The sequence below is a fragment of the Phaenicophaeus curvirostris genome, chromosome 4, assembly GCF_032191515.1.
Source record: "Phaenicophaeus curvirostris isolate KB17595 chromosome 4, BPBGC_Pcur_1.0, whole genome shotgun sequence".
Taxonomy (NCBI): domain Eukaryota; kingdom Metazoa; phylum Chordata; class Aves; order Cuculiformes; family Cuculidae; genus Phaenicophaeus; species Phaenicophaeus curvirostris.
The window spans coordinates 68,520,324-68,537,356 of NC_091395.1; the positions used below are offsets into that span (position 1 = coordinate 68,520,324).

General features: G+C 38.0%; 1 protein-coding gene across 17 annotated transcripts in view; it reads right to left on the reverse strand.

Annotated features, from left to right (window-relative positions):
* ADD1 (adducin 1) overlaps positions 1–17,033 on the reverse strand; it is a 62,373-nt gene that overhangs the window by 28,145 nt on the left and 17,195 nt on the right. For all 17 annotated transcript variants that reach the window (XM_069856443.1, XM_069856436.1, XM_069856441.1 and 14 more), the window contains exons 2-4: positions 3,438–3,650; positions 2,040–2,202; positions 991–1,142 (exon numbers count right to left, since the gene is read on the reverse strand). In XM_069856443.1, coding sequence (XP_069712544.1) covers positions 991–1,142; positions 2,040–2,202; positions 3,438–3,632 — 510 coding nt within the window. In that variant the 5' untranslated portion in view covers positions 3,633–3,650. The remainder of the gene's footprint in view (positions 1–990; positions 1,143–2,039; positions 2,203–3,437; positions 3,651–17,033) is intronic.

Sequence of the window (17,033 nt, forward strand, 5' to 3'; positions counted from 1 at the left end):
CCAAGGCTGAACTTTACATTGGAACACCATTTTCAAATCTGCTAGCCTAGTTATATTTTTACTGCATTAATGTCCCTTTTACAAAATCAATTCTCCTGTCATGTATGAAAAATCAGGGGACAGCACAGGCTTGTTTACAAGAACCATTTTTTGGATATATTCTCTTCCTAAAGGGACCAAATGATCTAACCAACATTGCTTGATTCTATGCCTACCCATATAACGTATCCACTTCACCAGTTCATAAATAATATACCTTGAAATCTCAAAAACAGTATTAATAAAATTACCATATTTCATCAGACTGCAGCTAGAATAACTAAAAATACATAAAGGACAACCTCCACTGTGTAGAAGAAAAACAATTCAGCTCTGTTGGGAGAACAATTGACTGGTTTGCACACCACAGCTGTGCCTTTGCTCACGAGACTCATGTTGATCATTCTTTTGGCATATAAACCTCCTTGACTTGACCTCCTTGTCATTATTTTTATGGATGCCAGCGATTACTCAGTCACAAGGAAAATTGCTGGCACACTCCATTAAGCTAAGTAGTTCACTCATGTTCAGAAATACTATGGCTTCTTTCTCAAAAACATTGGTACCTTGAATTTTAAAATACAACTGAATGACTAATAAGAAGATGGTTTAGTACTCAGCAAGGAAACTAAGACACGACCTTGCAGAAGAATCAATACAATCCTTCAAAGCATTCAAGATACTGAAAGACTGTCTTTCAGGGATCTTAATTTCATCATAAGAACTTTCATGCACACTCTCTTAAGACTCTATTCAGGCTATGGTAGCTGACATCCAAGCTGTTCCAGTTCTTACTCTTGAGATGCAATGACAAATCTCTCCACTATTATACTACTTTCAATACCACTTTGCTCCTCTGCCACACACAGAGAAAATGACAGATGGGAGAGGGACGCAATGCTCTTGTATGTTAAAACAATTGGTTCAGTTATCTGTTGATTCAATACTCACTGTTATGTGATTGTAAATAAGCTGAGACCAGCCAAAGAGATCTGCTAATCTGTAGAAAGCCGCCAATTTACATCGTAACAACTTCTCCCCTTTCTCATAAGCGATGGAATCTGATCCTCTCAGATCATTCACTGGTGTCACCATGCCAAGACCTGAAAAGGAGAAGTTAGTGCTAAGGTGATGGTGCGTTCCTTAGTAAAATATTTTTCTCTCCCTCAAACTAATGACTGTCTGTAAACCACAACTTTATTGTTAACAGAAAAACGCAACTCAAATATTCCACTTTTTGAGATACACGATGCCGTATTCATAAAAAGGAGAACTGCAAAGAAAAGATGCACACGGGTCCATTTAATCAGTAAAAATTAAGTGGAAGCTAGAGAGAGAAGGACTATGGTAAACAATTACAAATACTCAAGTTCTTGTTCCAGTGAAACTAGAATCGTGGTTAAAAAGTAACCGTGATAAAACAGAACCAGGCCATACTACAGTCTAAATTACAGATGTATTTTGGAACACAGACACGGATTTGTATTATCTTAACAGAAAATCTGTGTGCATATGCTTTCACACATTTGAGGTTTTGTTTTCCTTCTTTGTTTTACTCGCTGATGTTTCTTGTCTATAACATCGCTTCACAGGAGAAAGCTGCAAACAGTATTTCAATGGCAAATATAGTTAGTTTCTAAAGGCCTACACCGTTAGTAGACTACTAATGAGCATTTCAATTCCCTGCAGGCAACCCATGTGATAAAAATCAGCAATGTTTAAATCTTTAATTTTTTACTGATGACGGTTTGTCAGGCTTACTTTTCAATTAATACGCCATATTTGAAGTAGCTTTTGATATAAATTTTATATATGAATCACATTGCATATCACTACAGCATTTAGAAACTAATCAATTCACTTCATGTTTGCAACATTCCTGTGAGCAGAACAGGATAGCACTTGAACTTCACAGTACTTTTCACTTCATTCACACTGTCTTCATTTTAAGCCTTTCAAAAATAAAAGAATTATATTATTAGAAGTTAAGGTGCACTCACTCATGTTCAACGCAGCCATTCCGCCTTGTGGTGCTGCAGGGTAGACATTTGGTACATTTGTTGTCATGAAATCTGCAATCTGCTGTAAAGCCAATAAACCTGTTGGGTTCTTCCCCTTCTTAAATTGTTCTTGGATCATGGATTCCAGTTCTTCACAAAAAGCCTAGCAACAGGACATTGCCCATTGTAAACCACGTTCAAATGAATTTCAATCACAACTGCTTTTTAGAGCTTAGATGGAAACATCCTACACCTCTTCCAAAAAACAGCTCAGCGCAGAATTACTGGGTGCACACTGTTACTTGAAAACGTTGCTCCCTGGAGCTCCGATATGAGTCACATTTTTTGTGAATGGAAATTCCAGCACACTCTTCAAACACCAAAACTCATTGAACCTACTAATAGGGATTTCTGCAAGAAGGAGCAGGATGTACAATCAACTTGAACACAAAACATGAAAGGAAATGTAGTAGAACCAGAAAAGAGAAGGAAAATTGTCAGTGTGGTTCACAGGGAATTGAGAGCCAAGAGGGCTTCTGGGAACACAGGAAGGAATAGCCAATACATTTTTAAAATGCTTAACCACTTATATTTTTTTTCCCATTTTGTTGTTTTGGGTTTTTTTTTTTAAAAAGTTTTAACTTTGAAAGGAATAAACAGATTTTTTTACTAGTGCTGGTAGCTGCTTATTTTGACGAAAACAGTGGAATTTGTACTGAAAGAAGTATTCCTGCCACTAAGTGAATGTAAATAAAATGGGTTGATTTCACAGGGATAAACAGTAAATAGACCACTACATCCCTATTCTTAATAAAGCTGAGTCGTGAAATAGTTTGTATCTAAAGTCACTCATCAATTATTAGAAAAAGAACAAATGTTATGAGAGAAATAGTTTTGTGTACTACCTCCCCAAGGGAAACACCTTTAATATTAAATGTCAATCATTCATAGTTCATTACTGTGCACCCTTTCAGAAAGATATATATAAAAAAATTTCATATGTCAAAATCATGCATGAAAAACTGAGCACAGGACAGACCTGCCTTCAGTAAACTACTCTTACAAACATTACTTAATTGTTTAAATGAATACTGAATACATGAAATAAATGAAAAAAGTCTGACCAAGACTGGATGGAATATATGAAAAAACACTGATGATTACACAGAGAATTCTGGAAGCAAGGCTGAGGAGTTGCTTCATGAATAGACAATAAAAATTCAACTGGATAACATGAGGAAAAATTAGGCTACAATTAAGATATTTTAGAAGACAGCCCAATTAGAAAAAAGATTAAATGTAGGTAAAGGTACCACAAAGTTCTCAAATTCTACAGGGATATTAAAAACAGAGATAATACATTTATCACTTTAAAGATGGAGCACTTTCTTTTCTTACTGGGCTTTGAAGAATCATGGAAACTCTCTTCTTCTGTTCCATCATGTTAAAATCCTGTCGAAGGTCAGGTGCCATATTCCTTTCTCTCAAATATTCTGGATTATTTTCATCAACTCGATCAAAATACCTCTCTTTATGAGGGGCTGTTGTTGGAGGTGGTGAAGTCACCACCCCCACTCCAGAATCACCATTCATAGCACAGTTTTAAGGAGCCTGTGAAGAGGGAAGAGAGAAGAAGAATAATTAATCAAGGAAATAATTAAGAACTTCTTAAGTATTTCTTGTTTCAGAGTAACAGTCCAAATCCATCTAATATTAGCATGGCTTCCCAAACAACAGAAACCACGTTTGTGCAATTGGATGGCAATATTTTAGAGGAGAGAAGAAGACTTTATAATACAAGATTATAAAAGTAGACTAACATATATGAAAAGTCAGATATGTTACACATGTACACGCTCCCAAAAGTAATGCACGAGTTCTCATTTAAACTACCTCCAGTTCTTTAAGCAGTCTACACAGCTTGATTTTCAGGAGCTTGGACGTCCTCCAAACCTTCTCACAGACAATGACAGAGAGGTTCAAGGTCTAAATTCATTTTTTTGTTTGTTTTTTTTTTTTACTTAAAAAGTTAAAGCAGACATAATTAAAGGAATATTGTATAAACCAGAATTTAAGTTATTAAGGAAAAAGGGGTACTACATATGTTCATTAATATGAAGAATGGACCCCACCAAAGTATGCTCAGACTGCAAACAAATGCCTGGAGACAAGCTCGGAAATACCGACTCTGCAATGTAAGGCATATTTTTCACAAATCACTTATTTTAGGTTCATTCAACAACACACACATCACTACATTAGCATGTGGCTGTTGGAATCTGAAAAGCCCAAATGCAAACCCCACCCACTGACCAGGCTTCGTTTCAAATTTGTATGTTGTAATCAGCAACTGCATGGGTCTACTAGAAAGCCTGAAAACTCAGCTGGTATTGCTCATACACACATACTTCTTCCACTCACAAGAATTCCTTTGTGTAACATTATCCCAGTTCTGTGGGAATGCTACTTTAATCTCCATTCCAAAATCCTTTTCAGAATATTTTTTTGAAGCCTTCCTCTGACAAGCAACCAGTTCAACAAAGGTACCTCTGCAACACCTTGAGACTCAAACCTCTGATTCCTGATCACCTGACATATCAAATTAAAATTAAGCTTTTTCAGAAAAGTTTTATTTTCTTTGCCTGTTGTACATGATTAAAAAAATTTCCCTAACACAAACCATAGTTCACTGAACTGCTATAAGAATATTCAATTCTTAATGCCTTGCTAGTTCAGCAAACTGTAATTATCTCCATTATAAACAAAATAGGCAAGGTTGAAATCCCTTGCCATCATGACATTTAGCAATTTCACTACAAAAATGAGACAAGAAGAACTGATAGCCCTTTTCCTGGAAGTGGAAGAATAGATAAAGAGAATCAAGTAGCAGAATCCAGCTCCCTGTCCCAGGAAGGCAAAACAGAGCAATTTCAGTAATACCGATTCAAATTTGGGGTTCACACAATAAGGAGAACCCCAATTTAAACACTCAGTTTCATTATGCATCTTCAGTTTTGCAAGGACCAGTACCATTAAAATCTGCTGGTATAATAATATCAAGTCACTGCAATTCTCTTTACTATGTAGCATGAAAGATTGTACGTATCTTCATTTAAGTAATGATTTATCTTCTACACATTATAACCAGTAAATATTTACATACAACTCTATTCTTTTACTATGTTCAGATTTTCTTAGTGATGCGTCTTAAACTGTATTTCCTTGTGGATTTTAATTTGATTAGGAATTGACTTGCAGATTCACTAGCTAAACCCACCTCAGATGTGGATCCACACAGAAAAGGCACGTTTGCATAAATTATTTTGAAATGCAGATACGTTAAAATCATTGCAGTGAAGAAAATTATCTACTTCAAGACTTGAAAAAGATGAGATCTGCTAATTCTGAAATCTGATGTTAAAAAAATGTTTCAAGACACAACTGGTTTCTTATTTCAGAAGGAACAAACAACTGAACTGAGCCAGTTGAACACAATGAGCAAAAGAAAAGTTGTTCCTTGACTCTGCGGAAGAGGATACTACCAGTAAAATCTGTTAGCACTTAAGACACTTGAGTTTTAGATGCTCAGTGATTGCCACCCACTGAGTTGCTAAATAAACACACACAGACACCTCCACACTGTTTCAAGTATTTGCCTTTAAACCAATCGGCTTAGGCTTTAGAAGTCATAGTCAGATTATTTTTTTTCTTGTTTTTTTCCTTATAGTAAGCACATATGCACATCTTTATTATTACAACCTCTTTTAATTACTAGCTTTCCTCCACCCAGGAAGAAATACAAGGTATAGCAGAGAAGAAATGATGCTTTTATCTGCACAGAAAACCTTTTACAGTATACCTAGAAAGCTTCAAATGAGCGAAGTTGTAGCAAAGGAGCCTTGTCTCCCTTGGCAGGTTCAGATCCCTAACAATCTTCCCATCACAACCACCAGCCTGCACCATCTGCCACATAACACCACAAGAATTATTTTGAAGGCTCACTACCACTCTCTACAAGCTCTCTTCTGAGCTTTGTCAGCCACTCTGATGCCTCTACATCCAAGTTTTTGTTGCAAATGACGTTTGGCAGATCCAAACATATGGCTCACTCTTACAACCACAACTCACTTGGCCCAACTGAACTCTGAACTTCACCACCCTCTGCTTATCACAAAGAATCACGGAGTTTAGAAACAGCCCAAGGGCAAGCCCACAAATAAGGACAAACCAAACCACTCGAGTAGTTCAGAATTTATGCTGCATTCTGTTGAGTGTTGCCCAAATTGCTTATTTCCTTCAAAGCAAACCATGGGAAAACTGTCAAGTCCATGCTTATCACCATCAGCAGAGAACATCAGCCCATGCCTGCCTGCAGATGCATTCAACTTCCAAAACAGACTGAAGTGTATTTAATGAGTCCCTGGCTTCACAGGACCTCAAGGACCACCTGTAAGTATGTCTGGGGATGGATTAGGCCCACTTATTACCTCCTTGTAAACATTGGACTGATATGACTGATCCAGAAGACAGACTCTTTACTTCCAAAGGCAACTGGATTGCAAAAATTGCATTTTTTTTTTAGAGACAAAGATCCATAATCTCATTTATTGAGCTGGTACCTATCAAGCAGCCCTGATAATACACTGTGTCTTGTGTCTATGCGTATGTGCTGCCTTATTTAAGGACAAGGAAACACACATCTGCAAATATAATTTTGCATTTAATTATTTACACTACTTCCATCTAACTTTCAGAGCACCAAAAGCTGTTTCCAAGTGTATTACATACATAATTACTTCCCTTCACTGTCTGTTCACACTGGAAAGAAGTTGGTCCCTAACGGCTTGCACAGGCAACACGACAATGGGATCGCTGTGTCTGGCCAAAATTGTATTACTCCTTCACCCAAGTATAAAATAGCATTAAAAAAGGCCCTGGGAAACTATTACTGCTTCACTACTACGTAGCAGGAACAATCTCATAGGAAATGCAACACAACATTAAGTGGTCATTCATCGGCGGACCAACTTAAAACACCTTCGTGTAAACACACGTAGCACGGGGAATAAAGCAGGACAGTTAGAGACATGAGTGCATCTGCAGGGCTCTGACCTTACTGGCATCACAGACACCTGGCAGGATGGCTCCTACGGCTCAGGCACAGGAATGGAAGGATGGATATAGGCTCTTTAGGAAGGACAGGGCAGGGAAGAATGAGGGGGTGTTGCCATCTACATCAGTGCACAGAGCTCCACATGGGGATGGATGAAGAGCAGATTGAGAGCTTATGGGTCAGGATTAAAGGGAAGGTAGGGACAAGTGACATTACAGTGGGGTCTGCTACAGGTCACCAAGCAGGACCAGCAAGGCAATGAGGCCCTCTATACACAGGCAGGAGCAGCCTCACATTCACAAGCTCTGGTCCTCATAGGAGACTTCAACCACCCCAATATCTGGAGAACAGACGGCTCCGGGAAGACGTTATAACAGCCTTCCAGTACTTAAAGGTGGTGTACGAGAAAGCTGGAGAGGGACTTTTTACAAGGGCATGTAGTGATATAACAAAGGTGTAGTGGCTCTAAACTGAAAGAGGGTAAATTTGGATCAGATATAAGAAAGAAATTCTTCACGATGAGGGTGGTGAGGCACTGAACATGTTGCCTAGAGAAGCAATAGGTGCCCCATCCCTGGAGGTGTTCAAGGCTAGGTTGGATGGGGCTTTGAGTAACCTGGTCTGGTGGGAAGTGTCCCTGTCCATGGCAGAGGAGATGAAACTGGATGATCTTTAAGGACCCTTCCAACCTAAACCATTCTAGAAGTCTAACATTTTATATCTAAAGTTAAGTATCAGTTTCATAGCTCAGTTTTGCAGATGCCCAAAATCAATGGCATCCCTCCCCCTCAAGGTTCAGCAATTAACTGTTTTAATGTAACTGTAATAATAATAATTTATTTTAATGTCTGTCAGCTACTCCTGATAAAGCTATTGATTTTTTTAATTAGAAACAGATGTGTTTGACAACATTTTGAACAAGCCATTGAAATATATTTATGGGTTTCCTTGAAAGACCCTTTGGGAGTAAGACATAATGAACTCTCAAGTGAAAGCTTCAGTAATACGCATAAATAAATGGAATCTGAACAGTTAAGCTGAGCACACTGTGGAATGGCCACTGGTTCTATAAACTGGAAAGTCACACCAAACATCACAACAGGCTGCCCAGACAGTAAAAATAAATAAATAAGTAAATAAGCAAATAAATAAATAAATAAATGTTCACCCCCACAGCTGTTCAGTGCAAACAGTAGTGTACTACAGCCCCCAAGATAAGCTGTAATGTCAAAGGACTTTTTGCCATGATAAGTGTTTTCATGCCTGTTTGAACACAACTGTGTCAGACAACGCCACACCCTTAACTGAAAAAGCCACAGCCGGAAAACTAAGTGCATAAAAGCCCTTCTCGCACAAGCAGCTATTTTCAAATACAGAGAGAGTCAGAGGGAACAACATATATCGTTATAGTACACACGTTATAGTAACTGAAGCAATTAGATCCATCCTTCTCATATGTATGCACATATAGACACTAGAACTTCCAATAAGCCACCACATCAAATGAGAGCCACCAAGCTAACAATATTGTATCTATCACAGGGCATGGGTATGCGTTTGCAAGTACTATAAACAGGTTCTGCATTAAACACATTTTTTGGTCAGAAAACCAGCTTTATAGAATTTATACTGCATTTACAGACACTGAGCATCATTTAAAAAATGTTCTGAAATTACGATTAATATTTGAGGTGATTTTTTTCATTCAAAATCCCCTTCCTCCCCATCCTCTAACCCAAGAGTGCTTCATCACAGTATTCACCTAAGAGGAAGTGGTGTTACAGTGTTTATTTTAAACAGAAGAAGAAAGTTTTAAGACAGAAATGCCATGAGATTACTCACATTAACATCTAAAAAGAAGAAAAATCTCAGATTTTGAACAGCTTACATTCCTCAGTACTCAATCTGGATAGCTAGATGATGCACATATAGTTTTAAACAAATTTAAACAGTAAGACATTGAATAGTACCAAATAAGAATGTACTATAACTTGAGGACACATAAAAACCCAAACCCTAAAATATGAAAAAATATATAAAATAATTTTAAACCACCAACATTATATTTGGTCTGGGAGCTCATTGTGATTAATAAATACATCTAAAACTTTAATATTAAACTCATTTCAATAGCTGAAACCTGAGACAAATCCGAGTTCTTATGCCTCTGGTAGTTTCTAGGTTCAGGACTTCTCACCCAAATCATCATTAATGTTGTGGGAACCTTGGGAAGATTTAAAATGTCTCACACACTAGCAGAGATCAGCTAACTACATTTCTTAGAGGAAATGAACTTTTGAATTATTTGTAATTACTTGTAATGGGTTATTTTTTGTTCCTCCACACCTAGAGAAAATTGTTTTTACTAAGGCTGTAGTCAAGAGGATCTGACCTGATCTAAAGGCTTGCTGCCACTGAAGGGCTGAGCACACCTCTTTACACCAGCCTTAACTCTGTCGAAGTCAATTCAGAATAAAAATATACTCCGAGAAGCAGGAAGAAGGTTGTGACAAGACAACAAGGGAACCTGAAAGAATTCCAGAAAAACTTCAAAACCACTGCTAACTAAGAGAGAACAGGCAAAAACCCCACCTAGAGTTATTTTTTATTTTTTTTAAGTTCAAGTGAGTTATCTGAGCCAAATCTTACAAAAATCAAGTCATTTCAGAGAAGAAAAAAAAATGAAATAAAAAACTTGCCCTCTTCCTGATAGCTTAAATCATCTCTGTACAAAATAACATGCGAGCAAAAGGAAGCATGCATTACATTTATAAAATAAATGAGCACATGCTTCTCAGCTGTCGATACAATCCCAGTCACTAGAAACTAAGACTGAGGGTACTCATTTCCTGAATGTAGAAGCTTCCAAGACCTATTTTGACAACAATATCATAATTCGCTTTGTATTCATTTCTCTCTGACAGTTCTTTCAACAAGTTAGGCTGGACATTAGGAAAAAATTCTTCACAGAAAGGGTCATTGGGCACTGGAACAGGCTGCCCAGGGAGGTGGTTGAGTCACCTTCCCTGGAGGTGTTTAAGGCACAGGTGGACGAGGTGCTAAGGGGCATGGTTTAGTGTTTGACAGGAATGGTTGGACTTGATGATCCGGTGGGTCTCTTCCAACCTGGTGATTCTATGATAAGTTATCTCCACTCACGCCACAGCGATGGCTCCAAGTCTAACAGAGGTGAAAACAGATTTGACAAGAAGTTACTGGGAAAGGGACAAGGGGGTAGCAAAACAAAGAAAAAGAAAATAAGTTGTTTTCTTCATAGCTGTGAGATGGCAGTCTTTGAGGAGCAAAAGTTACCCAAAGGGCTCATGTAAGTGACCAGTCAGGCAGCATAGTGGCACGGGGAGGGAAGAGCTCTCTATTTTGGATACAACCAGAAAAGGACAGGGAAAGAACAAAGGAAAGATCAATTTTATGGCCCAGGAAAGAGAATCAGGGGGACTGTGGAAAGCTATGGAGGTGAAATTAGTGCATGGGAAGCCATGAAGCCACAGGTGACAAGAGGAACTGAAAGGGTCAGGCAGCGCTGCAGGAAACTGAGAGCTAACAGAGCCAACAGACCGAGTTCCCATGAAAACATGAAAACTGAGTTAGTGGAAGCAGAACATCCATCTACAGAAAACAAGGTTTTACTATCACTTGGTATCTGAAAAAAACCCAAACAAAACAACAACCAAACACGTTTATAAATTTGCACAGTTACCACTTTACTTAATATTCTTGTACTTACTGTATTTTTTCAACTTATCCTTTACTTTAGAACAACATTTACCAAACTTGATCCTTAAAAAACCCCAAACTTTGTAATAGGGAAATTATTTATGATATGCATCACAATTTCCATCATTTATAGTGAGAACATTTTGGCACCAATGACACTGGATTTGTTCTTGCCATTTCAAATGTTTCCTACTGAACTTTTAAAAGGAAAAGTTGGCACTATCTTCGGAAGTCTAGGAACAAAGAAAGCAAATCATGAGTGAACTACTAACTAGACAACATACATAACATCATTAACAATTACATTCTTTTTTAGCAAATGTTCCTAGCTCATGCATCTTCAGAATTTCCTCCACTCTTTGTTTTCAAACAGGAAGAGACTATTTCACAAACAGGAACAGTTATTTATCTTGTACTGAATGCAGGCATCATCACCTTGCTTATTAACAGAGATGCTGCAAGTTAAATATGGGACTAAAATTTCAGTGAAATCCAACAATATGTTTATTTGGCCATAAGTGTTGTATTTTATATCTATAATATCATACCTTCATATTTATGACAGTAGTTCAAGAAAAAATGTGTTTAAGAGCAAGGAAAATGAAAATAAAATAGATGAAGTCCCAAAAATTTACTTGAAATACATCTACTCTGTAAGCAATTATTTCCTATTTCCACCTTCCCCAAAACACTGAAATTGAAGGCCTAGCACAGTGGGTGGTAAATAATCAGAAGGTTACATCTAGAACTGGCAAAAATTTATTTGGGTTGACATGAGACCTCACACTATACAGAAGAGTCTTAAGACTGTATAAATGTTCCCTATTACTTGCATATAAGAGCTTACTAACATTTCTTATCCTATTATTTCCAATACTTACTTTTAAAAATATATCTTGAAATGGTTAAGAACAAAAAATAAAGCCAGAAATCTGCTTCAAATTAGACCTAGATTTCCAAATATTTATGAAGGGCAAGAATCTATGTAACAGAACTGTCAAAACAGCAGCTGCTACAGACCTTTTACCATAAAAAAAGTCAAATTGCTTTCCAATTGCGAAAAAAAGTTATAATTTACTTCTTTTAAAAATGTTTCATTAAGACATACACTTTTAATATTGCATCCTTAACTGGCAAAAAAGAAAAACAAAAAAACAAAGCACGCACACACACAAAAACCCAACAACCAAGCGCCAACTTGATAGTTATGTGACTGAAGAAACAACTTTTCCTCTGAAACCCAGAGTTTCACAAATGTATCACAAAATTTGCATGTAAATGAGCAAACAGGAATTTCACCAGTGTCTTTTGCATTTCTCTGGGCACAATGTAGAAGTATGAATTCTGTAAACTATCATACATTTTTCCATTGGTCACAGGTGGCAATGCAGTGAACACACTTTTTCTTTTAACTACTTTGGTGTCTATTAGCCCCCAAAACAGCTTACAGTTCAGTGAAAGGCACAGGCTTCAGTGTTACAATGCAAAGCAGTACCATGGTTTTCAGATAAATTTATTTTATGAAGTTGCTCCAACATCAAGATTGAAGCATGCACATTGAGCTTGGACTTCAAGCGCCCCCAAAATGAGTCCTCATAATTACACAGCCAAATGAAAATCTGCCAAGTTTACAGAAGTTGACTTTTATGGCATTTTATTTCAGGAACCCAAGTCCCCATTCAAACAATCTTCTCAAGTAAAAATCAGAGAATTCTGTAATTAACCACAGAATTGCCAGGTTGGAAAAGACCTTTGAGATCACTGAGTCCAACTGTACCTGTCCACTACTAAATCATACCCCCAAAGCGCTTCATCTACTCCTCTTTTAAATCCTTCCAGGGATGGTGACCCTAACCACCTCCTCGGACAGCCTGTGCCAGTGCCCGAGAACCCTTTCAGTGAAGAAATTTTTCCTAATGTCCAGTCTAAACATACCCTGGTGCAATTCACAAAAAACTCAAAGCTAATGCAGAGGAACAGGACGGGAGACAAAAATTAAGTCAGAATTACTGATTTGCTTAATTACTGATTACAGAATTGCTGATAAGGCAAGATTAGAACTGAATTCAGGAGCTGTCATAGATCACTACATAGGAATTGCAAAGGTTATGCTGTGGCCAGGTCATCTTCAGTAAGTGTACAATAAAACAAAGAATATCAGGCAGCAAAATTATCTTCCCTAAATTCGAACCCACCACACCCCAATATTATTTCTGCTTCTCATGTACGCTTCAAAAAAAAAATATGAAAATCAGAGTTCAAGGAAGAGCTACAAAAATGGTCCAGAGAGTAGAAGACTAACTTGTAGGTCTCAGTAGCTTGACCTATTTGGTTAACCAGAAGGATTAACTAGTCATAGAGGCAAAAGGACCTCTCCGTCCTGCTAACAAAAGTACAGAGACTTTTCATGCTTGAGGGCGAATATCAGACACCTGGACCTCAAGAGAGAAGGAAGTTTCCTAACCATGCACACAGACAATACTTAGTAACCTGTAACCTTGCTTTAAAAATCTTTATAAAACACAAGTTCTAATCGGACTTCCAGAATACCTTTTAACTGTCTACCCCGAGATCAGTCCCGTCTGCCTCTGAAATCTATGAACCTGCCCTTTCTTCTCCAGCTTTGGGAAAGGAGTTCCTGCACATGCAATATGCTCATGTTATTTGCAGCTTCCAAAGCACTTCTAGTATTCTAGCACTTTTTTTTTTTTGAAATAGCACCTTCTTCTGCTGGTAGGTTGGTGACAGGTGGAGACCAAACGTCAGACAGAAGGCACAAGTATTCAGAGACAGTACCAAAAATCCTTCTCCTGCACTCAGGCCAAATTGATCAGCCTTGCAATTAGGATGAATTTTCCCTCAGACCAGGTAGGGCAGCCCTCATTTTTTAATGATCTTCTGCACCCTGAAATGCAGATCTCTTATCCAGATGACTCAGGCATACCTCACCTAAGAAATTTCAGTGACAAAAACTACACAAATTCCCAAGTACCTCAGCTTGCCTCAATGGCTTCTTCGGTGAATTGTGCAGTTCAGCCCACTGAAACTGAATTGCTTAGGCTAATGTTTTTTAAAGTTAAGTTTAACAGCCTGTAGAATAAAAAGGGTTGCACTAGAAAGAAGATCTCTCTCTGCCTTATTGACAAAACTATGACATTTGTTCAATGGAAAACATAGGCGGCAAGTATTTTTCCAGGCTGCTACAATAAATTTTGTCACTGATGTCACAGAGATTCAGCTACACACACAACTTAGTATTTCACAAGAATATGTCAAGTCACTAATACTAATTTTCATCATCTAATTGTGCAGAAAGGCCAAGACAATGTAAAATTCTAATAATTTTTCACTATTACTATTCATGCATGGCGGCAGCAGTGCCAGAAAACAAACCAATATTTATTTTTGCCATCGGGGTCATCAATCCATACAAATAAAGAGGTTTAACCCAAATGCTGTTTATTTTTAGGTTTCTGTGAACCCACATGCACTCCCCAAGCCTCACACCAATAAGCCAGTGCCCTCAGATTTCTGAACACGGGTCAAATCAGAGCACCGGATTTCCAAAGGCAACACGCAGCTTCATCCAACAAGTATTCAGAAAGCTTGAGACAAACATCAGCATATATGACCCAAAAATGAACACAAGACTTAAGCTGATTTTATAAAAGCTGCTAGGCTTTTAATTCCAACAATGTATTTGTGTAAAACACATGCACGTATCAGTTTCTCAAAGAAAGGGCCCAAACTGACTAAAGCAAAACCAGACGTTCAATTTGCCAATATAATAAATCAGGTAAGTAAATTTTCAGACAGATGCATCTGAAACCTGATTTTCCTAAGAAACAACTCACTTAGGGTCACAGAAGTCCCCACATTCCCTAGCAGTCCCCTGGAAGGAAAGCCACCTGCCTACTTACTGAGAAGAGTCTACTGCCGCTTCACAGAAAAGCAAGTTCAAGGAGAGGCGCAGTCGTTGCACCGCTGGCTTTAGACTGACACGAGAAGTAGGTCAGGACCTACGATCAAGGACAAGGTCTTACCACTGTCCATCATAAACTCGGGGATACTTCTGACACAGGTCAGGAGGAAGGGCACGCAGAACAGGCTCTTTCCCTCACTGCATGAGAATGACGGAGTTCATAGGCAGCTCCACCAGAAAGCAGAAGGGTCCGGAGCTCATCTGAATGCAGGACACAGTACGAGTTGCAAGTTGTCTAAAAGAAAGCCACACACATGCTCTAGGTATCAAGACAAGAAGACAGAAAAGTGTTCTTCTCTTCAAGATTTTCTTTTGACCTCAAGGTTCAGCAAAATATGCAAAATGAACAAGACCCCTCCACTATGCAATATGACCACAGTCACATCGTTTCAATTGGCCTATAAGGTTTTATAAGTAATATTTTCTGATGGCATTGCCTATCCACTGTTATCTTTTTTTTTTTTTTTAATAAAGGAGAGTGGACGTAACAATCTACCCTTTTTAAAATGTTTGTTAGGGTTTTCAAAAAGGCTATACCAGGTCAGTATCCAGAAGAAAACAAAGCAGCAAAAGACCCCACCCACACACCCACTGCTATCACAGACATTAAATACTGAAATAACTCCTGTTTAAAATCTAAATTACCCTTAACGCTCACCACTATTGAAGCCACGCAGAACCTAGGCTTTCAAAAAGCATTATGAAAAAACAAAAGCTCTTATAAGCAACAGAAGTTAAAATTCATTTTTGAACGGGAAGACAGATGCTTCCCTGATGCTTTAAAAACGCAAGGTATTTCAGTTACTTTAAGCATTCACTTCCAGCATACTAGTATTATGATGCATAAACGATCAACTGAAACGCAGCAGCGCAGAGGCAAAGCGGCCCCATGTTGGCTAGGATCCAGCTATTTTCACATAGACTGAACAGGGAGGGATGAGATGTCTGAAACATGCTGGCAAAGAACAGAACAATGCAATTTAACCCTCTGAACTACTCTGAAAAAATAACTTCTCCCAGAATAGCTGGCTGACATTTCACATCTTTACTTACTTACGGGGGAAAAGTAGGCAAACTTCTTGCTATGGTTAAACATAGAGCAAAACTACTACCCCAGATTTGTTACAGTTAGGATTTCACTTCCTGAAAACAAGACAGCGATTTTATTGGTTTGGCTGTTGTTTCTGTTTTTTTTTTTTTAAAAGTTAATTCAAGTTAAACTCTGAAAAATTCTCTCATCCTAGAATGCAGGACCTGTTGACTTACTCAGTTCGGGTAGTACCCTCTGGAACAGAAGATTTCCTGGGATAAAACCTTAAACTGATCAGATACAACAAAGATTAGGTCACCTTAGTTTAAAAAAAAAATAAATAAAAAAAACCTGACAAAGTTAGAACAAACTAAAATGCACTGTATTCCAGGCGGCTGTGTCAGCCACAGAAATTATGACAGACTGTAAAGGAAAATTCCAGACTTCACAGTCCAATATATGAACCACACAGATCAGCAGCAGTGAAGGCGGCAAACGTATGGTCCCTTCTAACTGCCTACGGGCACATATGAACAAAGACACAGGCATTGTTGCTCAATCTTGCCTCTAGTTCAGAGAAGGCCATACCTAAGGAAAAAATTTCTATTTACTATTACTATTCATTTAGAAGCTTAAATGGAAACGTTTAAAGAGGGGAGTAGGAAAAGATTCTGTAGGGTTAACCACAAGACATCTAAACATCAAGACCAGACCGACTGGAGTTGTATAAAAAAATCACTTCTCTGTTTCACCATCAAGACAGCCTACTAAGAAACTGAAATTCTAAAAATCAAACACATCCATTATCAGGTTTACAGTTTATTCCCATTGTGTTAACAGAGCTTACGGATTTATAGATGATTTCTGCAAAAAGGGCTGTAAAATCTAAACTCTAGTTCAACTTCTTCATTGACCAGAAAGTATTAAACTTTACCTAAGCTCTTATACATTCTGATTTAGAAACAAGACATAATGATTGTAGCAAAGGTAAACTAAAGAGTGCACAAGCACTGAGCTCGTGCTCTGGGGTGCATGGCCTTGGAGAAAATCTAACTTGCCCATCCATCAACAGCGATAATTAGTTTTCAGAGTATCTGAAAACTTCCCTCCCCCCTTTTTTAAGATCTTATACTT